At 39.5% G+C, this 27,960-nt stretch overlaps 2 protein-coding genes across 7 annotated transcripts; both read left to right on the plus strand.

Annotated features, from left to right (window-relative positions):
* LOC125898107 (transcriptional coactivator YAP1-like) lies at positions 1-16,094 on the plus strand. Of its 4 annotated transcripts, none has more exons than XM_049591772.1 (10): positions 1-181; positions 586-637; positions 957-1,189; positions 4,863-5,062; positions 5,797-5,951; positions 8,284-8,385; positions 8,623-8,723; positions 8,944-9,062; positions 10,162-10,262; positions 11,567-16,094. In XM_049591772.1, the coding sequence occupies exons 3-10, from the start codon at positions 986-988 to the stop codon at positions 11,746-11,748; spliced, it is 1,164 nt and encodes a 387-aa protein (XP_049447729.1). In that variant the 5' UTR covers positions 1-181; positions 586-637; positions 957-985; the 3' UTR covers positions 11,749-16,094. The 4 variants fall into 4 exon arrangements, with proteins under 4 accessions (XP_049447729.1, XP_049447730.1, XP_049447727.1 ...); XM_049591773.1 differs by lacking the exon at positions 1-181 and adding an exon at positions 343-433; XM_049591770.1 differs by lacking the exon at positions 1-181 and having other exon boundaries at positions 381-637.
* Positions 16,095-17,830: 1,736 nt separating this feature from the next.
* On the plus strand, positions 17,831-27,912 carry birc2 (baculoviral IAP repeat containing 2). Of its 3 annotated transcripts, none has more exons than XM_049591761.1 (14): positions 17,995-18,059; positions 19,181-19,249; positions 21,770-22,704; positions 22,822-23,102; positions 23,239-23,538; positions 23,690-23,969; positions 24,499-24,598; positions 24,721-24,799; positions 24,900-24,948; positions 25,072-25,314; positions 25,462-25,560; positions 25,728-25,883; positions 26,246-26,287; positions 26,637-27,912. In XM_049591761.1, exons 3-14 carry the CDS (start codon positions 22,611-22,613, stop codon positions 26,828-26,830), a joined length of 1,917 nt encoding a protein of 638 aa, XP_049447718.1. In that variant the 5' UTR covers positions 17,995-18,059; positions 19,181-19,249; positions 21,770-22,610; the 3' UTR covers positions 26,831-27,912. The 3 variants fall into 3 exon arrangements, with proteins under 3 accessions (XP_049447721.1, XP_049447718.1, XP_049447720.1); XM_049591763.1 differs by having other exon boundaries at positions 18,011-18,059; positions 19,184-19,249; XM_049591764.1 differs by lacking the exon at positions 19,181-19,249 and having other exon boundaries at positions 17,831-18,059.
* The last annotated feature ends 48 nt before the right edge of the window (positions 27,913-27,960 follow it).

Genomic DNA, 27,960 nt, shown 5'->3' on the forward strand with positions numbered 1-27,960 from the left:
GTAGACCCAGGCACGAAAAATGACTTCCAGGCTGATGTCTCCCTCTCTTGTATATCATCTTAAGCTGTCTCCTGTCACCTCTGCCTACACTTGGCCCTCTGCCTCTTTCCTTCAGCAGGAGAAAACCGCACTAACTGGAAACTGCACAGAGGAGAATTAAAGCACGGCCAGAGGATATTAGGTGACTCTAATAGTACTGATTTCTGCTCATTTTAAAGGCTGAAAGTGGCTCTTTTGATGCATTTGGAGCTTTGAACACAACAGCAATAAATAGCCTAACTGAGAGTTACTCTTGTGTTGATGGTTTATGCCTGTACTCAGACTCAAATATTTCCCCCTGTAACTGCGGCAGCTTTAAACCCTGCAACCCCGCCCCTCAGCAGCACTATCACATGAATCTGGACTCCACAGTGGATGTGAAAAAAGTTTGGAGGTCTCGCTGAAATCATTTTCTCCAACTTCTCTTATGTTTTTTTTTTTTTTAACTTGAGGAGGCTTTTAGGTGGAGGTTTGCATCGGAAATCAGAGTCCGTCTGAGTGATTTCCCGGCTGTGATTTCTCCAATTTATTTTTTTTTCCCTGCAGGAATACGCAGAGACAGAGAGAGAGAGGGGGGAAACGGTCTGGCTGCTTGAAGGTATGTGGGAGGCATGTAACGTGTTGTACGCTGCTCAGATTGACTTAAGTCAACGATCGCTGCTTTATATTGCGCTCAATCGACTTATATACCCGATGATTGAGTTTATTTTCACGGCTGAGTGACTTCCGAGATGTTACAGCTTGAAACAGACAGACAAGGACACAAAAAGTTCAAATGGGGTGGGGGTGGGGGTGGGGGGGGGTTAAAAGTGTAAACAAATCCGATCATAACTCTCAGCACTGCAAGCGCATCTGGTATTAACGGGCCTGACGTTTATTCTCTCTGTTTGTTTGTGCGATTGAACTTTTGTTGACAGATTTGTTTCGACACCAAACTTTGGGCGACATGGACGCGCACCGCGGCGCGCCTCCGGCCGGGCAGCAGATCGTGCACGTCCGCGGGGACTCGCAGACGGAGCTGGAGGCCCTCTTCAGCGCCGTGATGAACCCCAGCAAGTCGGCCAGACAGCCGTCCTCTCTGCCCATGAGGATGAGGAAGCTGCCGGACTCCTTCTTCAGGCAGCCGGACTCACGGGGCCACTCCAGACAAGTAACTGCTGCGCACTGCACCATGCTGGTTTACACAGCAAACACTCGTGTATCCACACATCCACCTCCAACTACATCACCCACACTGAACAGTAGCCTACACTGTACACTGGAGCAGGGGCGTTTCTAGGGGCTGCCAGTTCTTTGTTTGGGGGTCCACCCCTTGATGTTTTTTTAATGAACTCTGGCCTCTTATTTACAGGGGGTGTACATCACCAGTTTCATCACAATATGATGTCATACTGGTTCTTTCAACAACGATGCAATGTTTGCCGGTATTACAATGTCTGCCACGATACAATTTACAGTTCGATGTGATTTAAGGGCCTGCAATTAATATGAAACAATATTATCTCCCCATTTAACAAAGTCAGTTACAGAAGCTGTCACCCCTTTCTTTTTTGCTTTTGGCCCTAAAACAGCATTGGTTTTTTTTTTTAAAGATTTCTTTTTGGGCATTTTTTGCCTTTAATGGACAGGACAGTTAAGTGTGAAAGGGGGAGAGAGAGAGGGGATGACATACAGCAAAGGGCCACAGGCTGGACTCGAACCCGGGCTGCTGTGGCAACAGCCTTGCCCTTGTACATGGGGTGCCTGCTCTACCACTAAGACACCGACGCCCCAAACAGCATTGTTTACACACATTATATGCTTGGTCTGTTGACCTGTAAAAATGAAATTGAAAAATATTTCAACACTGCTGATTTATTCCCGAGTTAATAACGTTATCCTCTTCGTTCTTCTCTTGGCTGCTTGTCGTCTGCTTGCCGCTGTTTTACTTTTTCAAGATAAAAGCCTATCCTGAAGATGACGATATGGATCAGTGTTTCACTTTGCATTGATGATACTGGATCGTTGATCATTTAATCTCTATATTGATCCAGATTGGTGGATTGTTACACTCCTATTATTAACCCTTAAAAACGTTATTTTCCCCTACATCAGGGGTAGGCAACCTGTGACCCTGGAGCCACATGTGGCTCTTTGGCTCCTCTCCAGTGGCCTCCTGTAGCTTTGACAAAGAGTTGTATAGAAATTAATAATGGTTACTTCAATATTTTCATTTTCATTTCATCATTGCTGGCCTAAAGTGACTTTCACACTCTTCATTTATAAAAATGTGTAGCCTATGGACTGAATAGAAAATAATTTAACTAGGGCTGCCTTTGACCAAGAATTTTCCAGTCAACCAACAGTCATCATGTGGGGCCATTAGCCTGCATGTTTACGATAATGTAATTATTAAGTTATATATTTTGGGCGGGGCAACACAATGGTTGAAGTTCAAGGTGTGAGAAAGAATAGTATCAGTAACATTGTTAACACTGTGCTACATTACAGAAAAATACAAAACCATACTAATGAACCTTCATTAATATAGGCCTATATTTTATCTACAAGTGCACGTCACACACTGAGCGAGCCGCCTGTTAATGACGCTGTCAGTTACTTTATACTTGTACTCCTCTATTGTTAACTCCACTACATTTATTCGTGTGCTTTAGTTACTTTGAAAACTCAGATTAATGATACAAAATATAATCAATTTATAAATGCTAAGGTATTATTGTAGATTTAACTACCCATTAATATATAAAGCCTTCAGCATTAAAGTGATTAATGCTGCACTCCCTCCCTTGCATGCGATCACAGAAGATGCCAATTTAAATGACACAAAATTTTTGTTTGTGATCAGCTTTAATACGGAATGACAGATTATTAATTAGGGGGCTTTTTGTTTTGATTATTAGACCTTTACTTATTTTTGAAATATACATATAGCCAATATATTTAGACCCGAGGCTGAGGTAAGGTAATCACCATGGGTCCCAGTGCACACTATTGTGACACTAGTTACTAGTTATAAAGCTTGCACACACACACACACACACACACACACACACACACACACACACACACACAACTGGCAACTGTTTATAAAAAAGCCAAAGTAATCCAATTTAGGGAGCTTTGCTACTTTTTCCTCCTGTTCATTTCTCTCTTGTCCATTCTTACTGCCACTTTTATGCTTAAAAGGCATGACTGCTTCTTGAACTTGCACCTAAACTAGCTACTGTATCGTAACGCCTTTTCACATGATCAAATAGAGACTTGACATTAGGCAACATCAACATACATGTTACCCAACATGCATCATTGCACCTGTGTATGACAAAAATATCAAAGAAAATAAGAAATTACTCATTTAATTGAATAGTTTTTAAATATATAGTTTATTCATGGTTTTTGTAGTTTATATAGAATAAGCATATAATTTGATATAGATCACTACTTAGTATTTTACAAAAAGAAAACCACCCACCCCACGGGCTCAAGTGCAACCACACTGCCTGCGCTGTCTATATTTATGCACATGGACACGGACACCCAGGCCTATCAACACTACTGGACTATATTACAGGGCTACTGTACTCAATACAGTAGCCCTGTAATATAAAGTGACTGACCAGAATAAAAGAAATGTGCTGTAATAAAATCTCATACCTGCTGTATTTCAGTAGTTAGTAGGTGTTCTCGTATGGAAATATATGGAATGATGTTTCATTAATATTTTGTCTATCTCCCTTCTCATGGCCTACCTTAGAGAAGCAAAATACCAGGGTTACTCAATCCAATGAAGTCCTGAAATTGATCAATTAGATAATTAAGTTAAGTCACAATAAATGTTTAGACTCACTATAATTTCCATTATTAAGTCTGAAGATTATTTTTGTATTATTTGTTTGCTTGGTTAATGAAATAGTGGAAAAAATAATCACAATTTCCCACAGCCCACACGGTGCCTTTAAACGTCTTGTTTTTTAATTCAGCATAAAGTCCAAAATCCAAGTGCCATCTAGTTCCATTATATTGGAGAGAAGGCAGACATCTCTACAGCTGATATCTCTAGGCAACTTATGCAAAAATAGCCTAGATTGATAAATAGCACTACAGGTAAGAAGGAAAATATGTATTTTTGATTTTGGGGTAAACCATCTCTTAAAGGTGTTTGTGATGAAGAGTTTACCCCAAGGAACCCATCTTCCTAGATGCAGTTAAGGTATATATCTGATGTTGATGCCACAGTGAGAGTTAATTCTCCTATTTTTCATGGTTATGTCCAGGTCACATTTTTGGCTGATCCCCCTCAGACTAGAAAGCAGTCACAGAGTTTCACCAGTACTTCCACAGGCTTTGCAAATTAGCTTATGCTAAATGCTGTGGTGTGTGGGGCTTTTTTTATGCTACATACGTGTCCCTATACAAACAAACACTAAAATCCCAACTGGCTGATACAAACAATGCTGCCTCTCCAAATTTTACGTTATTTGTTTCATGACCTGCAAACACACACGGACTTTATCTCTTAGATTTGCAGATGTGGCTCAAACATTATAATTCCTGAAATTTGTGAAACTCCATCAGCACTACAAATCAAATGAGCTAGTAAATGATCTGTTCACGAGATTTCACAGAGAACTATGTGATAAGCTTGTCAAAGATTTTGGACTAACAACCGTAAACGTCTTGGTAGAAATAATAAAACTGTATTTGTTATAGCACCATGGCTCTCTCTGCTTACTATCCAAGCTTTTTCTTCCTGTTGGTTTATGTTTCTGGTTGCTGTTAGTGATTCGTTGTGGGAGTTGTTAACCCTGCTTGTTTCCCGTCAGGCCAGTTCGGATGGAGGCGTGTGCGGCTCCCTCACTCCTCATCACGTCCGCGCCCATTCCTCCCCTGCCTCCCTCCCAGTCAACTCCCTCTCCACTCAAGCAGCAGATGTAGCGGCGGCACCGATCATACCTGACGACGTGCCACTCCCCCACGGTTGGGAAATGGCCAAAACACCTACTGGCCAACGTTACTTCCTCAAGTAAGGTCTAACTTCTGTTTATCAATGTGTTTGATCTGTCGCACTGCAGGATACTTGAAGGGTTTCTCTCTAGAAAGACCCAAAGAGTCTAACATTCTCATCTTTAAATCATTAAATAGTGAAAAATACCCCTCACAAGTTCCCAAAGCTCAAGGCAGTGTCTTCAAACAGCTTGCTGATTGTCCACACATCAAAGAGGTTCAACAAATAATGAAATAAAATCGAGAAATGCTGCACATTTGAGAGGCTGAGCAGCAAATTTTAAAGCATTTTTGCTTGATGCCTGTTTAAAGATGATTCAAATATCAAAATTTTATCGACATGATTAAATTAAATAAAAAAAATTCCTGCACTAATCCCATTTTAAATGCACCAGGAGGAGTTTCTCTAAATGTTTATTGGAGTCTTATGCTGTTACCTCTTTAAGATTTCGTCACAGAGGGACTACAGTTACAAGTACAGGGAAACAGAAGTGCAGCAGTGCACATATAACCAGGACCCAGACTAATCAGTTCCATGCAAACAAAACATTCCAACTAGTTTTGCAACCCGTGTGGTTTCAGCCAGTTTCATTCATGAGAGCACATGGCCTGACAGCTCACACTCCTGTCAAAGGCTACTGGTAGTACAGGTAAAGCAGGTCCGGGGTTAATACGTGCCTCGTGCTTCTTATCCATCAGTTGCAGTGGTTTTTGACAGATGCAGATACGTTTAGACTTGTTGTGTGTTCGCAGTCACCTGGAAAAGACAACCACTTGGCACGACCCTCGACTTGCGCAGCTTCAGTCGGCTGCATCTCAGCATCCCATCCCTGGCCCTCCGGTCCACGCCCACTCTCTCAGCAACCCAGCACCCACTACACAACCACAAAACATCAATCCAGAGACAGGTATCACTCTGCTCCCCCCGCCCTTCTTACTATCCAGTTTCTTTTAAAAGGCATAGACCTGCTTTTCACAGTTCAACTCCGTCAACAGTGGGCCAGGTCTTTGCTGCTGGTTGTGATTTCTTTGGGATTTCCTTTTTGGTCTCTACATCCATGGCTCTGGTGACTTTGATGGGAACTGTAACATTCATACTGTAGATTACAGCCTGATGGAAACCGCTACAGAAGAGAGCTTTCAGAGAACATCCCCCTAAAATGAGGGAGCTTGTTGGACTGTTGCTGTCTTTGAGATAATTGCACGCATGTCAAAATTTTAAAGGGTCAGTTCAACCAAATTACAAAAAAAAATCATGATAGTTTTTTGCTTTAACAAAAAATAAACAATAAAGAGCTGAAATGAAAAGTAAAAAGAGACAGAGACAAGGGTGTCATGAAACGAAAGTCATTTCTTTAAACAATAGTCAGGTGCCCGTTAGGATATGAAAACAACTGTTTCGGCATGGTGATACAGTGGTTTACATTGTCGCTTCCCAGCAATAGTTTCTGGTTCAAACCCTGGGATGGGGAGACCCCTCTGTGCAGAGTTTGCATGTTCTCGCCGTGTCAGCATGGGTTTTCTCCAGGTACTCCAGCTTCCTCCCACAGTCCAAAGACATGCAGGTTAATTGGTGACTCTAAATTGTCCAGTTGTCTCTATGTATCAGCCCAGTGATAGTCTGGTGACCTGTCCACGGTGTACCCCGCCTCTCGCCCAGTGTCAGCTGGGATAGGCTCCAGCCCCCGCGACTCCTTACAGGATAAGCGGTTACAGGAAATGAATGAATGAATGTAATAATTGCTCCTGTTCATACTGGGTTACTTGTAGATTCATCCATGGATGTGCATTGGATTTTAGTGGATTTTGTCTCCCATAACTTACAGTGGAGGTGTGTCAGAAAGGGATCATATTGTATCCATTATGAACAGGAGGAATAATTACAGCAAGCAAAACCTGTTACCTTGTGCACATGGGCGCCTGATTATTGTTTAATTACTGATGTAACATTACAACATTATACTTATTTATCTTGTAATAATGTGAAACATTTTACATAATCGACTCCAGACTGTACAGAATTCAGCTGCCAGAATTTTAACCAGAACCAAGAGCCATGATCACATCACTCCAGTTTCAGCCTCTTTACACGGGCTCCCAGTATGTTTTAGAATAGATTTTAAAATTTTACTGATTTTATTGTTTCTCTCCCAGCTATATTTCCAACCTCTTAGTACTTTGAGGTCCTCGGACATGTCTTTTCTGACATGTAAAGCTCTTTGTATCTCTGTTTTAAAAAGCGCTTTATAGATAAAAAGAATTATTATTATAATAACATTACCACGTATCATGTAACAACAATAAAATACCTTCTAAAAATATCTTGTTATAAAAAGAAGCTTTTCATGTGATTACCTGATACTGATCTGTTTTTTTCTGGCATGGCAGTTCCACGCTTCGGCACAATCCTAGTGTGAGTCAAAATAATTTGCGGCACCTGTTGCACTGAAATGTAAAAACAATTAAACACCATTAAAGCAGCTTTAATCTTTTTGTTTATGTTGACAATGTATTGCATGACTATCTGTATGTCAAAGAGGTCACTGGAAGTGGTGAACCCACCGAAAGTGACCACCCAACTCCGCAGTTCCCCTCAGCTCTACAGACCAATGTAGCACCCTTCAGCTCTTTGTTTTCAAGCCGCAAACTTAACTGTTTTAGTTCACTCTCACTGCTCTCATCAACAACTGTTCAATATTAAAATGTCAGTGAATGCAGGTTTGATTTTTTTTTAATTTTTTTTAAGTGTTTTTCCAGAAACAATGTCATGGCCACTGTGGATAATCCTCGCTGTGAACAGTTTTAATTGGAACTACTTTCTACTGAACAAATAGTCCCAATGCAAATGCTCCAGAATGTATATCATCAAAAATCAATAGGAATAATCTGGATTATATAGAATAATGGGGACAATGGTTCTGTCAGGAGCTGTCGCTATTGAATTTTAATTTTGTAACTTGGCTGAGCTGACCCTTTAAGAGTATCCATTTTTTCCCACAAAGAGCAGTGTTGCATACTTTATGGCATTCAGGTGCACATAGGCCAGTACATTTTTACTCTACAGAACTATACTGTCGCTCTTTACCCACTAACCTTCCCCTCTGTATATTAAACCTCTACAACCTACAAGTTTCACAGACATTAAAAGACGTGGGGCAGATTTTTACTTCTCTCCTCTCAACGCTCCATGCACTCCATCCACCATTTGCCTTCTCACTGTGTACTTTCACTGCTGTTCAGGTCCACTGCCTGAAGGCTGGGAGAAGGCTGTGACTGCTGATGGAGAGGTGTACTACATCGATCACATAAATAAGACCACCTCATGGGTCGACCCGCGTCTAGGTAGCACACTATCAAATTTGTGTCTCCTGAATTGACAATTCTTGTTTGTCAATAAGAAGCTTTTTTTTTTGTTCCAATGTCCACCATCAAAAGTTGCTGTTTGGCAACGAAACATAAGAAAGATCGCAAAGTTTTCAGTACTTTTCTTCATATATGTCATTGCTGAAATGTTGAAACTCGTAGAAATGTTAACTTAATTGTCAAAATTGTTGTTTTCCTATGAATTTTATGTTCCAGCCCAGAAGATGAACCCCGGCATCCTCGGCTTGGCACTGCAGCAAAGGCAGGAAAAGGAAAGGCTTAGATGCAAACAAGGCCTCCCTCCGCAAATCTCACAGGTCAGAGATCAAATAAAACTTGACTTGGATGTGCCGCCCAAAACTCAAGGGTTTCATTTTTGTATCACGCAACACAAGCCGTCTTACATTTAAGTTATGTCTTGAATTATCTGGTTGTAGGCTGTTTATTCAGTTCAGATTTCACAGTAATTGAGTTACTGTTTCATGCAAGCACAGTTTGAGTTTAACATGACATTATGCAAACCTTTGTTTATTATAGGAGGCAGGAGGAAGGAACCAGATGCCCGGTGGGATGGACCATGACAGGAACGCACAGACACTTGTCCCGTCTCTGGATGTCAGAATCAGAGGCTCAAACCATGAACCCACACTAAATGGGTGCGTTCATGTTTAAGATTATTGTCATGCACTGTAGATTTATTTTTATTGTCAAATAGCTGTCACGTCATTGAAGAGATAGTTTCGATTTTTTGAAGTTTGGTTGTATGAGGTACTTATCCACAGTTAGTGTATTATATACAGTAGATGTGAGTCAGTATGCCCCCACTTTGGAGAGGCAAGCAGGAGTACCGCCATAGGGGCTTAGCAATCTACTGCCGTCAATAGGTCAGCAACAAAACCTATTTTAGCTACCTAAAAAATTGCCACCTCAGTATGTGTTAAAGTGTACGACCTTGCCATCAGACAGCAATTTCTGAAGGGCAATAGAAGGTGTTACATCGCTCTTTTCAAAGCCAGACTCCACTGAGAAAAACAGTAATTTAACATCACTGGACACAGGAGCAACTGGTCTACCACTGCCTCAGTCCGTTGTTGTTTGTATTATTGCATGACTCAATCATTTTAAACGGTTACTGCCATTCCAGGCAGCGGCAGACCAGTAACTCCTTTGTTCAGTGAGCCAAAATTACTGTTTTTGTCAATGGAGTCTGGTGACTTTGAAGAGAGCATAGATGGGGAACTCAAGCTGTTAACAGCTTAACCGTCAGAACTGGCTGTCTGACGGAAAGGTTAGGTGGTAAAAATATCCTCATTATGGCCTCAATATGTGGAGTTTTTTTGGTGGGACTTTTTAAGGTGGCTAAAATACATTTTGCTGTTGTCCCTGTTCCCAGCAGTAAATTGCTTAGCTTCTGTGTCAGTACTCCTGCCACTTCTCCAAACTGGGGCATATCGAAGGACATCTACTGTCGGTAATACACTGATTATGGATAAGTTCACCATACAACCTCACTAAAAAAAATCTGAACTACCCTTTTAAGGGACAAAAGTGGAAAAATAGTAATCTAAACAATGTTAAAATGTCAAAACAGCGATCTATTACAGAGTAGTGTCAGTGAAAACTAAGAATTATTGTATATGTAATTCCCATAAAGTGTAGTGTCAGTTCAATGCAGAGTTTCTTCTGGTCATTCTAGTTTTCAACAGATGACGATCAGATTTAAAGGAATGTTTACATGTCTGTGTTCTTGTGCAGCGCTCACTCCCGTAATGAGAGCACTGATAGCGGTCTGAGCGTCAGCAGCTTACCCCGCACGTCGGACCACATGTTGAGCTCTGTGGATCACATGGACACTGGTAATACACACACAAACATGCACACACTAAATTCAGAAAGATGGTAGCGGGGCAAAGTGGAAAGTCATCACTACAAACAACATTTATGAATGTGTATTCTGAACATGGTGTCCAGATGTGACATGAGTTTAAATAATTGTACAGTACACCCAATGAGAAGCAGTTTATTTGGGGATTTTAAGAGTAAATGTGTCACAAATTTAGCCAGCTATAATGCCATAATGTTGACTTCAATTGTAGTACTATGGCATGCTTTAGGAACTGGTTGTAAAATCTGACTTTTTCACTGGCCTTCCAGTAGCTTCTTCTCCAGTAGCTTTTTTGTCAAAAACAAAAGTACACAAATCAGCTTCACTAAAATAAGTTCACAGACAAAGCACTTGTCTTTTTCTAGACACATTTTCCCCACATACAGCATACTAATGTTTTTAACACAAGCCTATGGCATTTTACTTTACAGCCTAGTGGCTAGCAAAAGTTTCCTCTACTCGTATGAAGCCAGGGACAACAGCAACATTTAATAAAGATAACGTTACAAAATTTGTTTCCATTACAACTCACAAGATCCACCAACAAAACAACTGTCTTAATTTAAACATGTTTTCCAAACAAATACAACAAGCTAACGTTATTAGCACAAAGCTATGGCATTTTACATTGTAGAGATTAGCCTAGTGACTAGCAGACATTTCCTCTACACATATGAAGCCAGGATAAATCACACACAAGACTTAAAACACTGTTTTGTGGAGGCTTTATTGTCTTCACAATTTATTGTTTCTGATCTGTTAAATAAAGTAAATAAAAGCTTTGTTTCCACTGAGGGAAATGGTTTTCATCTTACTAATATAGACAGGAGGTCTGCATCCCTGCGACCTGTAGTTACATTTCTGGGGAGGTGCAGGTCAGGCTGCGGCGTACATTACAGCATGGCTCTACGTCGATGCAGAACACAGAAGTATAAATCCAGTTGTTTTATTTTATTTTTTTTAATCCACAAAAACAGCATACCCAAACGGGTCAGTAATAATACAAAGAAAGAGTTAGAACATTTAATATGCCATTTACATGTACAAAAAATACATTTAATGGCATAAGAAACACAGAGAAGATACAGCCTGGCAGCTTCTGTGGTTTGCAGTGCATTGCAGGCTTTGTGCTCTTCCTCAAGTAGCATTCAAATAGTGCCACGATGATTCCTATTTATATGTGTCCTATTTATTTATCTATATTTGTGCATATATTTAGCTCCTCCAAGTTCACCGTCGATATTTAAATCCTCACCACAGTCATGTTTTGTCTAGGCGACTCCAGCGAGGCCTCCTCGATGACCTTACAGGAGTCGATGCCTGTGCTCCCAATGTCTGAGGGCGAGGAGCTAATGCCTTGCATCCCAGAGGGTCTCAGTTCAGACCTCCTGATGGACATGGAGACTGTTCTCTCTGGGTCGCACATGGACAGAGACAGCCTGCTCACCTGGCTATAGACACACCCAGCTGCCGCCCCGTCACATCAAACCACATCAAATCTTCATAACATGACTGAGAATTCTGGAGAATCTTTGGTACAGAGCGACGTTACTGAGAGATTATGCTACTGTTGTGTGATGGATTCCTAACACTACTCGCACCCTGAGGAATGAAAAAACCCTGACTCGCGCAGAAGGTGGTAAGCTGCTGGTGTTCACTCCTTTTTTTGGGCCTGGTTTTACATAGATGCATGACAGAGCATCCATTCTGACAACACTCCTTTCTCCTTAGTCATCGACCTCAGATCGTCTCTGGTGAAGCGCGTCACAGTTAATTTTAGACTACAGATTTCTTTTATTATTCCCACTTGGGTAATAGTGTTTGCTGCAAGCTTTTAAACAGTGTCAAGCCAATGAACTCTGCATGTAGCAGTTACAAGAATGCACAAAAAGACATGTTAAAACAGCATAAAGGTTGATCAAACGATAATTAACAGAAACAACAGATATTAGGAATGGGAATTGACAAGATTTCCTTGAAACCAATGCCATTATCCTGATACCTGATTGATTTCTCTGTGAAAAAGGTCGGCCCACACAAGTTTTCAGCATCAGCACCTCTGTTTTATTAACATATCTGTCTAAGCACAGTCTAGAAACAGAGTAGAAAAAAAGCATTATCATTTTGAACACATTACAAGCAACACTGTTGTCATCTTTGTGAAATGAAGCCACCCTTTCCTCCCCTCCGCCATGACTCTGTTTTGCAAGTTTTCAGCTGTTAAAATGCACAAGTTTGACGTCATTGTTTTGCAACAGCATCCCTCAGAAAAACATGTCGACATCGATAAAAAATACTGATAAGCTCCAAGGCATATGACTCCCAAAGATCACACAATTTGGAGCCAGCTCTCAATCCCATCCTTAAAAGAGATACCCACATTCCCCTTGATTACTTCATATAGTTTGTGGGATAAAGAGAAAAGAACATCTCGTGTTGCTGTGTCTAAGCAGCCTGTAATTTGGGATTTTAATGCTCATAGTTGTCTGAAACATGTTCCTAAAATGCATGAGGATTGAGAGCGAGGGATGAATCAAATAATTTAACACTACACTGGTTCCATAAACCAAAACAAGTCCCTCACATTACCAGGTTACACAGAAACACCAAGGAAGGGAGGGGAGGACGCACCCTTGTGGTGAGCTAATGAAAGGTAAAGAACACTAACAGGAGCACAGTTTGCTCTCAAACTTTAAATTAAAAATTCACACAAGCCAAAAAACAGTATTAACAGCCTTGTCAGAGTCACTTATAAGCCTGCATGGAATATCTACAACTACAAAAAAAGTGTGATTTTAGGATGTCTGTTTACAGAAAGGAGCGCTGGAACATAAAGTGGATCCACAGTAAACAAGCACATGTTCAGTATAATGCAATCCAACACAACTGAGGGTTTCCCCCACAATAATCCTGAAGCATCTGGTCGTCTGATCAATTTAGTTAATGAATGACAGCCTAACTATAGTCACATAAGATATATATATATATATATATAGCCTTTCCTGTGTTAAGTAGTTTTATTTTATGAAAGTGTGTTACGAACACTGCAGACAAACCCGCAGCAGTCTCACTATAAAACACATTTTTTTTAAAGTTGCTAATATTCAGGTTTTGTTAATACTGTTTTTATTGTTGTGCTGGATTGCATTTTATTGCAGTGTTCCAGTCATTTTTTCCCACTCCAGCATTGAATATAAGCTTCACAAAGGTAGTATTTATTGGAGATTTGTGTTACTGGATTGCATCATATTGTACAGTTGTAATTTTATTCTGTCCACCCCTTGTTTTAGAAAGGATGCCACATAGTTGCCATCAGGGCCTGGACAGTTTCTCTCCTTAGTGTGCAGCAGATTTTAGCTCTCATAAAACATAAATTAAAAAAAAATTCAATTAATCCCTTTTCTTACTTTTCCCATTATTGGCTTGATACATTCCTAATAATTTCTCCTTTTCAAATCTTAAGCATCTGTTCATTCACTGGCATCATAGGTTTGGTTTCCTCCACAGAAAGACACACAAACAGCAACCGTCTCAGTCACATTTGTAAAGTTTTAGCTCCTTAACTACAAATGTCCATGCATCTCCAAAATCAATAAGCAGACTCTTGAAACTTGTTTGTTGTGAAATTTCTCAGTCTGGTTTTGTACACATGGCATAGTGGATCACAGTATCATCATCCTTTTCTTTAAATAATACACCTTATATAAAGAAAACTCACAACAAAAATATAAATGACCAAAAATAAAGGCCAAAATTACAGTCATCTTTACAGCAGTGGTTCCCAACTGGTCCAACCCTAGGGTCGGGATTTCTCCTTGGTTATTAGGTCTACACAATTTAATATAATCAGAGTCATACTTGAGTTTGGCCATGTGGTCAAGCTAGTTTGCTGTCTCTGTCAAGTAGCTGTCCATTATAGCAGGAAACAGCACTTCAAAATAAAATCTCTGTGCTGTCAAATTCACTTTTTTCACTGTAATAAAGTGCATTTTTTTATTACTAACTTGACACATCTGCGAGTCACTTGCGGTCCATTCAGAATGGACCCACGACCCACTTGTAGACCATGACCCACCAGCAGGGAACCAAAGCTTTACAGAGTAGTCTCCAGCAAATACAGTCTTCCATTTTAAGCCATTAATAATGTGTAAAAGGGCTTAATATTAAGGGTTCCCACACATTTTCATTTACAAAATTTTCAAGGACCCATATTAAAGATTTTTTTTTATGTCTTGCCCCACTTGCCTGGCATTTTTAAATGTATCAGATTGGAACTCTATTCAAACATAATTTCAGCTAGCTGGCATATCTGACGGGAGAGACGAAATGTATGTGATGATAAATGAAAATTAATGATTTTACTGTTATCTTACATTACATTGAAGGTTATTCACGGAAGATTACTCTAACAGTGTCATTATACAAAACAAAATTCTTTAACTTCCATGACTTTTCCAGGCCTGGAAAGTGTGGTTGTGAAAATTATGTGAACTTCACCCTGGGGGACAGGGGGAGAAACCGTCTGAAGAAATGACAGGTACTTTACAAAAAGCAATGTAGGGAGAGACAAGCCACCTGCTTTTGAAACTAGATTGTTGTATCATAAAAGGTCAGTAAAATCCACGCAGCACTGTGAGCTGACACATCTTTAGTAGTTAAGGGGGAGTGGTATAGATTTCCAGGCCTGGAAAGTGTGGTTGTGAAATTCCATGACTTCTCCAGGTTTTTCATGACTGGGAACTCTGAGTAACAGTGTTAACTCCCTTCCATGTTAGAATATTTATAAAACACTATTTTAAAAGTCAGTCTTTGGTAATTAATTGCACAACAGAAGCAAGTTTCAAGATCATGCTAACATATTTTCATACTGTATGGATTAGATGCCTGAAACAGGAAAACTTGTTCATGTTTCTGAAGTTGCTTAATACTCAGCAGTGACGTAAACTGTGTGTTGTAAATACACTAAAAGATGCTGGTAGAATCCTTTAAAAATAATCCTGGTCAGTGCCCTTGAGATATTAGTTTGCTACCGCTCTACTGAGTTATGATTTCCTCTGTCTGCAGCTCAGTTTTCCACTCTGAACAAGCTGTATTGTGAGTGGGAACCATTAAAATATCATGCTTTAAAAATGGATTTCAGTCAAAGGGTCATAGCATAAGTCAAGTATTCTGTTCTGCCTCCTCAGAAAAAGCAACATACTAATTGCGGATGCTGTGTTCTTGGTGTATTTTGTTCTAACTGTCTAAGTGCTATCTGGTGCTGTAATACAGAAGGCAATCGTCAGTAAGGGGAGCTCTTTAACTCTCCTCTTTTAGTTAAACTATATAATAAGTATATAATCTGTTTTTGTTTTGTTTTTGTTTTTATCCGCTGGGTTGTTTCTGCAGTGTGTTTTTATTTTATCTGAATTTGAAGCTGTTAATTATTGGTGAGAGCATTTCTTGTAACCAGCTTCCTGTTTATATATATATATACAGTATTTAGCGGTCATTCACAATATCCCCAAATAAAGAGCCAAGTCACCCTTATCTTCTCTAAGTTAAAGTACCACGGGCCTGGAGCAACTTACTGTCCACACACACGATGCAACACACTACCTAGCCTTTTATTTATCTTAGCATGCATGACACCTGCTATGTATGTTCCATATAATGATGTTTTATTATCCCATTTACAGAGAGTTTGGAGGCAGTCAGATTTGTTTTGTACCTTTTTATGCATGTGCTTTATATAAATATATTTCGTCTTACTCTCACTGTAATCATTTTAAAGGAGTTTCTGTTTAATAAACTTTTAAATACACACGGCAAGTGGTTGTTTCTACTTTGTAGTGATGTGTCTAGTGTGGCTTGTGGCCTGGTTGTTTTTATTGGATGATTGGCTTCTATTGTGTTTGTGTTTCTATGTACATACTATGTTAATTTCATTGACGTCATTTAGGTATGGCAGGAATTGACACCCAGCCAGTGGAGATTTGTGTTGTACTTCTTAAAGCTTGCCACAGTATGCAACCATTCATACTCATACTGTAAATTTATGGAATTTAAACATCCTGCAGCCGAGCATCATGTCTTGAAACTTTTGTCTTCAAAAACACTAATATGGAAACAGTTCTTTGAATATGCAGATACTTTTTTAAAGATATTTATAGGGGCTTTTTGCCTGTATTTGATAGGACAGTTATGGTGTGAAGGGGAGAGAGAGGGGGAATGACATGCAGCGGAGGGGCTGGGGGTTGAAACTGAGTAGGCAGCCACCTGCTCTACCAGGTGAGCCAGGTGGTGTCCCATCAGTAAGTTACTTTATCATAAATCACAAATACTTTATTGATCACTGGAGGGAATTGTGATATGTTAAAATCACTCTGATGTATAGCATAGGGAATTGTAAGAAAGTAAAATTAACAAGAATGTAAAAATATAAAAAATATGTGTATTATGCTGCATTATGTTTAACACTAGTATGTAAAATATTTAACAATATAAAAATATGTGTATTATACTAATAAAGTTTTAGAAATATAAAAATGAATGTAATATGCTACAATTTACAACCAGATAGATAAGATAGATAGGATATTTGACATTTATTTCAAACATGTAAAAAAAGACATGAACATACAAACAAGCAGACAGACAGAAAGAATTGTATTTACAAATATTTAAAAGCATAATAAAAAGCAATTGTCAGTGTATAGTTAGTTTGATTTACTCATTCATAAAGGAGTGGGAGGAGGTGTAAACTTATTAAATCCCAACTCTTCTCCATCAGTCATCGAGTGAAATGAAACAGACACCTTCCTTATGTAGAGAAACCTATAACCAAGACTTTTCTAAATATACGATTGTTGTTACCTTTTAACTTTGTCACACAAAAATAACCCATGTATGTGTATATAATAATTACCAAAAATCTATCTTATAAAAACCCATCTTAGCATATGATGTAAATGATGAATTATCCATCAATATTACATATATATCTTCAGCAACTTGTCGTGCTATCTTTTTATATTTAAATAAGTGAACATGAATTATTCAAAGTATGAATATATGTAATTCTACCAGTATATACATGTGTGTACACCCACATACCCATAAAAAATAAATACTTATATTAATACATTCTTAATTACAGATATATATATATATATATATATATATATATATATATATAAAGTAGAGAAAGTAAAGTAGATAGATAGATAGATAGATAGATAGATAGATTATTCACTCAGTGTCAGTTGCTTTCCAAAGAGCCTTGGATTTTATACATATATTGAACTCAACATAATCACACAATCAAGTCTCCACACGTAGGATGCATATTTTGTTACACATTTGTAGATCGTTTCCCGCTCTTGAAGGCTGCAGGGATTTAGGGATTTCCTGGAATGGGGCTCTCTGTAATTATATTTTTTTTTCATATCTGACTAACTCAGTCCTAAATGCTGAGTTTTTAAGCACTCAGTGATGGAAAGTTATGTGAACTTCACCCTGGGGGACAGGGGGAGAACCTTCTGAAGAAATGACGGTACTTTACAAAAAGCAATGTAGGGAGAGACATGGCACCTGCTTTTGAAAGTAGATTGTTGTATCATAAAAGGTCAGTAAAATCCACGCAGCACTGTGAGCTGACACATCTTTAGTAGTTAAGGGGGAGTGGTTATAGAGAAGGAAGTTAGGGGAAGTACCACATGTGAGGCATTTTTTGAATGACTTCTGAAGTGTATGAGTCGTCTTCTTTTTCAGCAAGGACTCGACCTCTGTAAGTATCTTTTCTTATGAGAACATTCCTTGTACCATTAATTAACTTAAATTTAAAACCTTAGTGACAAGTTTTTAACCAAGTACCTTAACTGAAGAACTGTACTTATGTATATTTTGAGGTACTTTACCTTACTTTAGTAGTTCAGTTTAATACTACTTTATAGTTCTACTCTACATGTCAGGGGTGAATAATGTACTTTTTGTTCCAATATATTTATCTGAAAGCTGGAGTTACTTTAGATTAAATCATCCAACAGTATGTAAAGTGGTTAAAATATGCTTCACTTCCACCAGCTGTAACATTTAAATGCTGCTTATGTGTTAAACTATCTGTTATTATATTTAAATAATATGTCATATATAATAATATAACACTCAGAAAGGAATCATTTGGCCCAACCAGTACTTTTACTTTAATCCTTTAAGTACATTTTGCTGTTTCAAACATTTATTTAAGTGAAATATTGGATTTAAGACAGCCACAGAGCGTTATTGCTACTTTCGTTAAAGTAAAATATGCAAATTATGTTCTTCCAAAGCTGCATATTTAGGAATGTTATATAACATTTGTACATTTGTATTACACAATTTGTACACAAATGGCTGTTTTACAGAAGTCTGCAGGTTGCTGGGGTTGTTTAATGTGATTTTACTTAGCAAACTGAGGTTTTCATTTATTTTTTTTATCAATTTAAAATATAGTTAACAAGTAAATAAGATTGTTAGATGATTAGATGATTACACATTCATCTTTACAAAGTATATGGCTGGACAGGTCAGTGCAGTTGAGACAAAATTAATAGTCACAGCGTTGGTCTTCATTTTCTATACAAAATTTGGAAAATTACAGTGTGTTTGCTATGATCAAATGTCCCAGTTTCCCAGTAGATGATGCAACAACAAAGGCATTCCTGGCAACCGTCATGCTTTATTGATATGTGAGTGTACTGGTATTTTATGTGGGCCTAATTAATCAGTCAGAACAGGGGGTTTACCCCACAAGAAGCTACCCAAACCAGCTGTGAGACAGCTGACATTACCTGAGGGACTTACCTGAGAGAGTCCTAACCCATTTACACATCTGCTCTGTTCCATTTTCATTTCACTTATAACCGGAAGCAGACAGAGCTGTGACGAGAACCTCCGCCGTCACACTGGGACTTTCCGTACCCACTGACTTGCGAAACGGTGAGTATGGTCCACAATCGGAAAGGACTTGTTAGTCAGCTGTCTTATCTGTTGTCTCAAGTGTTTGTGCCACTCAGGCCGGACATTTTCGTTTTCCTTTCTCCGTGCTTGCTGCACAGATTCATACGCAGGGCGTCGGAGTAAAGTTTAACAGCTGTTAGCATTAGCAGCTAGCTTTAGCAAGCTAACGCCCGTTGATCTTGTCAAACTGGTTTCTGTGGTGCGTTGAATGTCACGTCATTCGGCTAGTGCTAGCTAAGTGTTTGTTTTAGTTTATATTTGACTGCCCAACCCAATTTTAGATCCGTCTAATGCCTTCCCTAAATATTAAAAGACGTTGCTAACGTTAGCTAAAACAGAATTGAACCACAATAATACCAAAGCTAAAACCGGAAGTGCCTGGTGGTGGCGGCGGCAGCTGATCATGTAACCCGATCAGTAAGCTACTGACATGTTGAGGAAAGTACCTAGCATACCCTGCTGGAAAAACAAACCAGTCATATAAATATTGATTGTTTTTTCCCTTAAGTCTTTAGTTTATGGTGTCATATTCACCAGTAGACCCTAGCTTTACTGTCTTCACTTCCTGGTGATTTATCAGATAAATTAAGGAAGTTAATTGTCAGCTTTGTTAAAGGGGCCCTCCACAGATTTTCCACATACAATGTCAGTTTACTCGTCATGAGGAGTACCACACAGCCTGGGAAAATAGTTGTATAATGTCGTCTGTGGCTCCGGAAAAGCTTAATTAAGTCAGGGAAGATAACCCTGATGATGTCATCAGGGTTATCTCAACTTGGGCTTGGAGACTAAACATTTTTAAAGGTTTTACTTTACTCCTTCTAATCTCCACAGGGTGGCTCTGCAGACTAATGATTCCTGTTTGAATTGTCAGACAGAAGCAGGAACATTTCTGCATTGAAATCTGGGAATGTAAACTGGTCAACCCATTTTGGAAAAAGTTGTGGATCACATAGGGAAGTGGTTGGGTATGACAGTATCTAAATCACCAAGGTCATACCTTATAGGGGACTGAACAGAATTTCCTGTTGTGTCAAAATATGCCCTTGTGTTAAATGTGGAGGTTGCCACAGCTGCTCAAATCATTCTGAGGCTCTGGAAAAATGCATCCTCTTCAGATTTTGAAAAATGAAGGAAATCTATGTTTGACATTGTGTCATAGGAACACATGTTAGCTAGTGGGAACGATGAAGTTGAAAGCTTTCAGAGCTGATTGGCAGGCATTTTTGTTTGTGTATGCCTGCTGCACTGTAGTGATTGGTGTTTACCTGTACTGCTGTGGTTGCTAAATTACTGTTTTGGGTTTAAGAAGGTGCAGCTACCAGGGGCCTGTGGATGTGTGAGTTCCATTAACAGTACTGTCTGTTCGTTTAAATTTGACTGAATAGATAAAGAAAAAATTTATTTAAAAAATTGCATTAGAAACGGGGGGAATGAATACTGAAAGGCATATATCACATATAAGGAGTCAATACAATGATGTTATCAGTGGCATTATGACCACAGACAGCAAAAATAATGGACTTAGCGACTGTGACATCATCCTTTGGTTTGTGGACTCCCATTTCAAGCCTCGAGTTCAACATTACAGAAGTGAGAGAAGTGTCAGAAGTGACTTTAACTCAAAGTGGCCCACCCTTAATTATGCCTAACTTAAAGCCTCAGTAAGATGTAAATGGGTGAGTTATATAAAATGCACCCCCTGTACAGTTGTCGTGAAGGGAAAAATTAGCTATAGAGACCAAAACCGTCAATTCTGCTGTAAAATTGAGCATTTTAACATAGGGGTCAGTGGAAACCAATTTGCTTTTGGTTATTTGCCTGGCTTCATTTTTCAGCCCTGCAGGTTGTGGCTCAATTGTAACATATATAGGATCCAGTGATCAGGATGTCTTGGTCTCTGTTGCTTTGGTTTTGACCAATCTTATTAAAATCTGTCCCCTGTGACTTTTTCATCTTTGTGGAAATGCAGTACTATGTCACATGATTACCCCTGTAATGAATAATTAACGGAAGGTTTAATCATTAAAGTTATTTGTAAAGCAAAATTCCCAAACAGTCTTTGTTTCTAGCCTCTTATATGCAAGAAGTTGCTGCTTTTTTCTGATTAATATAATTATAACTTGAGTATCTTAAGTTTTTGGACTCTTGGTCAGACAGAACAAGTAATCATGTCACATTGTTCTCTGGAAAATTGTTTGTTGAAGTCACATGTACTTTGTTATTATTCAACAGTGAATGATGACACAAAATCTTTACTTGTGCATCCTCTTTGCTAATATTTGTTTTCTCTTTCATTTTTACATATTAGAATTATACTATATAACAGCTTAAAAATATAATACTCCTAATTCGTGAAATACTCAAATCCTATAATCTCTACCATTATATTAAAGTGGTCAGTTAGGATCTGTGTATGTATTTTTTATCCTTCCATGAAGAATTTCTATATGAACACAATAATTAACATTTTTCTTTGTTTTTTCTTTATTTCTACAGATACTGCTATAATTAAACCAAAGTGGAGCATCCATTATCCTTACCAGAGGAGGATTAAATTTTTCTTATTGGGTTATTAGTATTCAATTATGGCAGCCTAGACACCTTCAAAAGGGATGTCCAAGATGGGGGGAGGGGTTTGAGAGTATATATCCCTTGGTCTGTGTGTGTGTGTGTGTGTGTGTGTGTGTGTGTGTGTTTGGGCTTGAGATATTTATTTAATTTCTAATGTTAGTACACATAATCACTTACCACATGTTTAAGTTTAAATGGCTAGTTGATTTATTAGACATGTCTTTGCTAAATATACAAGGTAATAAAGTGTGTACTGATCCTGGGTGATGTGACCACAGGGTAATATTCTGATTATTGATTTAAGGATGCATTTTAATAAAATTTTAATAGAATAGTCCATCCTTTTTTCTGCACAGGATGTGTTTTGTTGGCCGTACATCCACTGGGACTCTTACTGAAAGGTTCAGAGGTAGCACTCACTGCTAGGTACAGGTAAAATCCACCCAGGTGTTAAGTCTGGGCTACATGTAGGAAACAGGTTGTTGGAAGAAAAGAAATGACGTATCCTCAAGCACGTCATGCAGTTTGTATCCAGTACAGTGGAATGATAGTGGTTACTGGACTGGTAATTAAGTTTCACACTTAGCCAAGCTTCACTTTCTTTTTTCGGTCTCTTTACTGTTTCTGTTTTTTGATTTGAGTTGATTATCTGTTGCAGTGTGAGTGAGTGTGTTGGTGTGAGAAAGCAAGACCTTGGGTTTTCTCAAACCCCTCTCCCTTTGACGGACATCTCTTTTGCCTTATATTTCTAAACTTAAATCCAAAAATGGAAACACTTGTTCAACTCAAAAATAACCCGTTCTTAATGGGGCTGTGTCGCAATGGGCCCCCACCTGACCTGCAATACGATAACTCCTCAGGTATCAGTCTCTTTCATTTTTTTTCTTCATCAGAAATACATTAAGATCATTTTTGTATCCAACCATCTGATATGTTCTCAAGGAAATGTGTTGCTATGATGTTGTTTTCATCCGCAGAGCTCTTCCGCATCTCTACCTTCGCCCGATTCCCAGCTTCAGGAGTCACGGAGCGAAGTCTGGCGAGAGCAGGCTGGTTCTACACCGGCGTGGGCGACCGGGTGCAGTGTTTCAGGTGTAACGTGACAGCAGAGGGCTGGCAGGCCGGAGACTGTCCAACAGAGAAACACAGGCAGCTTTCTCCTTCCTGCTCCTTCATCCAGAGCCTTCCGTCTACAGCCAACTTGCTCTCCTCCTCTCACTCCGCCTTCTCCCCACTACGCATTGCTCCAGCCATATCAGTAAGATCAACAGAAGTTTAAAGAATTGAAATAATATCAGAGAGTAACGTTTATACTCTTAAACTACTGTAGTCGCCTTTCCTAATCGTATAAGCTATCTGAGAAAATTCTTAAATTTTGCATCATTTTCTTCCAGCTTTCTGGTCCAGGCCCAGCCGCTCCTAACCCGACAGTAAGTCAAGGTGATGAGCCAGTCTACCTAAATATGGGCTTTTCCGCTCCACCGCCCTCCAGCCCACTCAGCTCTCGTGGCGTAGAGGACATGTCCCACCAGAGACCAACATGCCACAACCCTAGCATGCGCAGAGAGCAGGACCGCCTGGACTCCTTCCACCCCTGGACACTCTCCATTATAACTCCCGCTGAGCTCGCCAAGGCGGGCTTCTACTACCTGGGCCAGGGTGACAGAGTGGCCTGCTTCAGTTGCGGAGGACAGGTGCGGATTACAGGGACACAAACCCAGCTGCTGCATGGAAGAGTGTTTGACATTTATAAGTACACAGAGTGCAGTGTAATGCAGGCTATAGTACATCCACCTTTATTTCTTGATCAGTAGATACGACTGAAGTTTCTGTTTGTGTTTACAGTTGAGTAACTGGGAGCCAGGTGACAGAGCCGTATCCGAGCACCAGAGGCATTATCCAAACTGTCGTTTTGTGCGGGGGGACAGAGCAGACAACGTGTCGCTGGCTGGAGCTGCGTCCGGAGGAGTTACTTCCCAGCTGTCTTCTGGAGCCCCAGCTCTCAGTAATGTGTCCAACCCTGCCATGCAGCAGAGCGAAGAGAGGCTGCTCACTTTTGTCAACTGGCCATCTCGTATCCCTGTTCGGCCCGACCAGTTGGCTAAAGCTGGCTTCTACTATGTCGGTATGCACAATATCAGAGTGGCACAGTTACTACATCACTGTGACCTGATAAGAAGAAGCATTTAACAGCGAGAGGGAGGGTGAATACTGAACTTACATTTAACAGGTGGTCAAAAACAGACCTCCACAAGTCCAAAAGTCCCTCAGAGAATTTACGTATGTGCAGATGAAAGGTTGGAATTAGGTAATTTATTTCCCCTTTCCTGAAATAGTTTTAATACCAGTAAGAGTTTTCCCCTGTTGGCGGGTAGCTACTGCAGACAGATATTTGTCAGTATCAGTATTTGTCCAGTTTTTTATTGGTGCTGGAAAGTCCTGACAGAAATCTTTCTCGGGACTTCTCGTGATAATACTAAATCTGGCATCCAGATGTCATCAGATTAATAGTAATGGTTTTGAAAAAAAAGAGAAACTGAAAGATGAGAAACAAACGTGTATTCAAATTGGTTTCAAACAGTCATCTTTATCAGAATCCATAGAAATCCCCCAAAACTACTCGTCACACTGACAGCTCTTTGTTTATCCTCAAGGTCGTAACGATGATGTCAAGTGTTTCTGCTGCGATGGCGGCCTGCGATGCTGGGAGTCCGGAGATGACCCTTGGGTGGAACATGCAAAATGGTTCCCTCGGTAAATGCTACGGTTTAAAATTATGCTTTATTATTTATCATTCAGTTTGGTGTTAAAATATGTTTTCCAGAGCACTTACTAAATGTATCAACGTTTGTATTCTTGCTCTGGGTTGATTTCAGGTGTGAATATTTGCTCCAGGAGAAGGGACAAGAGTTTGTTCACCAGATTCAGGCTCGCTTCCCGCGGCTGTTTGAACAGGTCAGTACAGAGCTACATAAAGATCTGATATTATTTCAAACGTTTGCATTCGAAAAGTTATTTTAAAAAAATGCTTATTTTTCTGTTTTCTCCCCCAAAGCTCTTAACAAATGGAGACAGCAGCTCCAGAGAGTTTGTGGATCCACCTGGTTAGTTTGACATGATTTATTATGTCCAAGTCTGAATGGAGCTTATTGATGTGGAATTATGTAAAGGGTTTAAAGACAGACGTATCATCCAGCCTGACATTTGTACCCCCTCTTTCCCCTCAGTTGTTCACCTCGGTCCAGGAGAGGAGCGGTCTGAGGATGCTGTCATGATGAACACCCCGGTGATCAAGTCTGCTTTAGAGATGGGCTTTGAGCGTAGTCTAGTCAAGCAAACAGTACAGAGCAAGATCCTCACCAGTGGAGAGAACTACAGAACAGTCCAGGAGCTGGTTTCAGACCTGCTGAGTGCCGAGGACCAGAAGAGGGAGGAGGAGCGAGAGATGCTGGCGGAGGCGATGGCATCAGGTACAGCTGACAGTGAAAATATGATCTCTGCAATGTATTGTCCTTAAAATAAAACCACCACTATTAATTGCATTATCAGCTGCTCTCAGGCCAGTTAACATGTGAAGACCATGAACAATAAATTAATTTTATCTTCATTTGTTTCAGATGGTTTCACTTTTGTGAAGAGACACCAGGCAGCGCTGATTCAGCGACTGAAGAGTGTGGAGCCAGTGCTGGACCATTTAAGAGAACAAAATGTCATATGTAAGTTCCTCTGATTTGTTTTTGGTTTTTTTTTTTATCCTAAGATCAGCAGATTTTATTTCATTTTGTTCAAAATGCTCACTGTTGTTCAGTGGTTAATAATAATCACGTAATATAGATGCTCATCAAAATTAATAATCATAACTAACTTCCCTGTTAACCTGCAGCTACAGAGGACTATAGTGGTCTCAAGGCTCAGACGTCGGCTCAGCAGCAAACCGCCAGGCTGATAGAGCTCGTCCTCACCAAGGGAAATGCAGCAGCCGAGGTCTTCCGCAACTGGATCCAGAAAAATGACGTGCACCTGCTCAGAGATCTCATGGGTAAGACTTTCCCACCATGTCACAGAAAGAACACACAGTATGAGCTCAAGCTTGACAAAAGGCCTTTGATGATAAATATTTGGCGACTAAGGATTCAGTGTGTATGTGGATCAACTCAGGAAACACAAACCATCAACCTGGACAAAACAAAGTTGAAACCACTAATACAGTGTTCAAACTGTGGCTTAATGGTTTTACTTCAGTCCAGACCGCATCCACAGCACAAAGCATGACGCTGTTCTGTCCATAAAAACAATAGAGCATTAAGATAGCCCTTAAGAGTGCATATTATATATTTAGAGCATGTTTGTTTGCAATGAACAAGGCCTGAGCTAACTACATGTTGTCTTTCACATTTTCAGCCCAATCAAATGAAGCTGCATCACCGAGTCAAGACCTATCAGGTATTAAGACACGCCCAGTTTTATGTTTGGTGCTTAATTGTTTAATTCTGAAGCTCTCTGTAACTTCTGTTTTAATTGTTAAACTTTATTTAATATTATGATGCGAAATTCCTGAATGTAACATGAAACAATATACATGTTTTTGTCAAATGTGTAATACAGTATTTTCTGCGTGAACTGGAGGTACAGCCATCAGTACTGTGTGGCGCATTTTAATATAGAGATGAACCTGTGATGTAACCTGTTTTTAAAACTGTGGGTCGTCTAAAGAATGACTGTAAATAAGACGAGCAGGAATGTAAACCAGCACGTTGGATTTTAAAATAAGAAAACATCTATTTCTTTGCAGACCTGCCCATGGAGGAGCAGCTGCGGCGCCTGCAGGAGGAGCGAACCTGCAAAGTGTGTATGGACAAAGAGGTCAACATCGTCTTCATCCCATGTGGACACCTGGTAGTGTGCAAAGAGTGTGCGCCATCGCTGCGAAAGTGCCCAATCTGCAGAGGCCTGGTTAAAGGCACGGTCCGAACCTTCCTCTCATAACCAGCAGTCTCATGTGTCACAGCGATGTGATTAAATGAATGTAAGCAATACCATATAAACTTATATTTATTGATTAAAGCAGGAAGGTGGTTCATCTTTTCTTTTGTGCCTCTGTGATATATCTTACCATGTTAATCCTTTTTCTACATTTATCTTAATAATTACATATCACTGAACAATGGAACTTTATCTGACAGATGTAAGAATACACTAAGTAATACTCTTAATATTAATCAAGGCTATTAATGGGTATATTTCCACACTATTGCTTAATACCACAACATAGGAAAATGTTTGAAAAATATAATCTGATCAGTGCATTGACCTGTGTTCTGTTATTACAATAAACTTAACATATGTAAAACTGAACTTCAGTAAATTGTTCTGATAAACATGATTGTACTATGCTAACACAAGTAGTAACAGCAGCCCTGCAGTAAATGTCAGTTTGATAAAGGTCTAAATGTCTCCAGACTCAAGTGTGTTGAGCAATGGCAACAGCTACTGTACCTCATGATTACTGGAGCAGCTACATAAGCTGCTGTGGTCTGATGGTGACCCCAAGGTACTGATGCATGTTTTGTAATACTGTTGTCATCACTATGGTGAGGGAAAAGTTCAAATGAAGCAAGTGTACTTAACAGCGGTCACGAGTACACCCAGTGCTGACTCCCCACCCCCAAAATAGCCAAGTTACATCAACATCTGTGTGAACAACTGTCTTGATAATTTACTGTAAAAAAAAAAAAATCTAATCACCCTGTAACCACTTCACCAAGGAACAATAGATAATGTAAGGCATATTCTCATGATCTGTATGAAAAACAGTAATGATACTACCCAAATATGAAAGTGAACTGACATTTATTACTGTGTATCCTACATCTCCAGTTTAACTGCAGCTATTGTATTTTAGATTTTTAACCTAACATGGATATAATTCTGTTGTAAACACGATACTAACCCAGCATTTTCCTCAAGCTTTCACACCAGTGACAACTGTCAGTTAAGTGGTCTGCACTTGCTGTGATTTATTCAATGAATGTAGAAACAGCATTAATAAACTTGGAAGTTGACACCAACATGTGCTCCAAATCTGCCCCTCAAAGCATGTGTTTTCACTAAGTGTA

Source organism: Epinephelus fuscoguttatus, linkage group LG12, assembly GCF_011397635.1.
Source record: "Epinephelus fuscoguttatus linkage group LG12, E.fuscoguttatus.final_Chr_v1".
In the NCBI taxonomy this organism is placed as follows: domain Eukaryota; kingdom Metazoa; phylum Chordata; class Actinopteri; order Perciformes; family Serranidae; genus Epinephelus; species Epinephelus fuscoguttatus.

Coding starts and splice junctions, on each gene's coding strand:
- LOC125898107 (XM_049591772.1), top strand. CDS start 986: ATGGACGCGCACCGCGGCGCGCCTCCGGCCGGGCAGCAGATCGTGCAC. Junction 5,063..5,796: donor GGCCAACGTTACTTCCTCAA/GTAAGGTCTAAC, acceptor GTGTGTTCGCAG/TCACCTGGAAAAGACAACCA. Junction 9,063..10,161: donor CATGAACCCACACTAAATGG/GTGCGTTCATGT, acceptor GTTCTTGTGCAG/CGCTCACTCCCGTAATGAGA.
- birc2 (XM_049591764.1), top strand. CDS start 22,611: ATGGAAACACTTGTTCAACTCAAAAATAACCCGTTCTTAATGGGGCTG. Junction 23,103..23,238: donor GCATTGCTCCAGCCATATCA/GTAAGATCAACA, acceptor ATTTTCTTCCAG/CTTTCTGGTCCAGGCCCAGC. Junction 26,288..26,636: donor ACCGAGTCAAGACCTATCAG/GTATTAAGACAC, acceptor ATTTCTTTGCAG/ACCTGCCCATGGAGGAGCAG.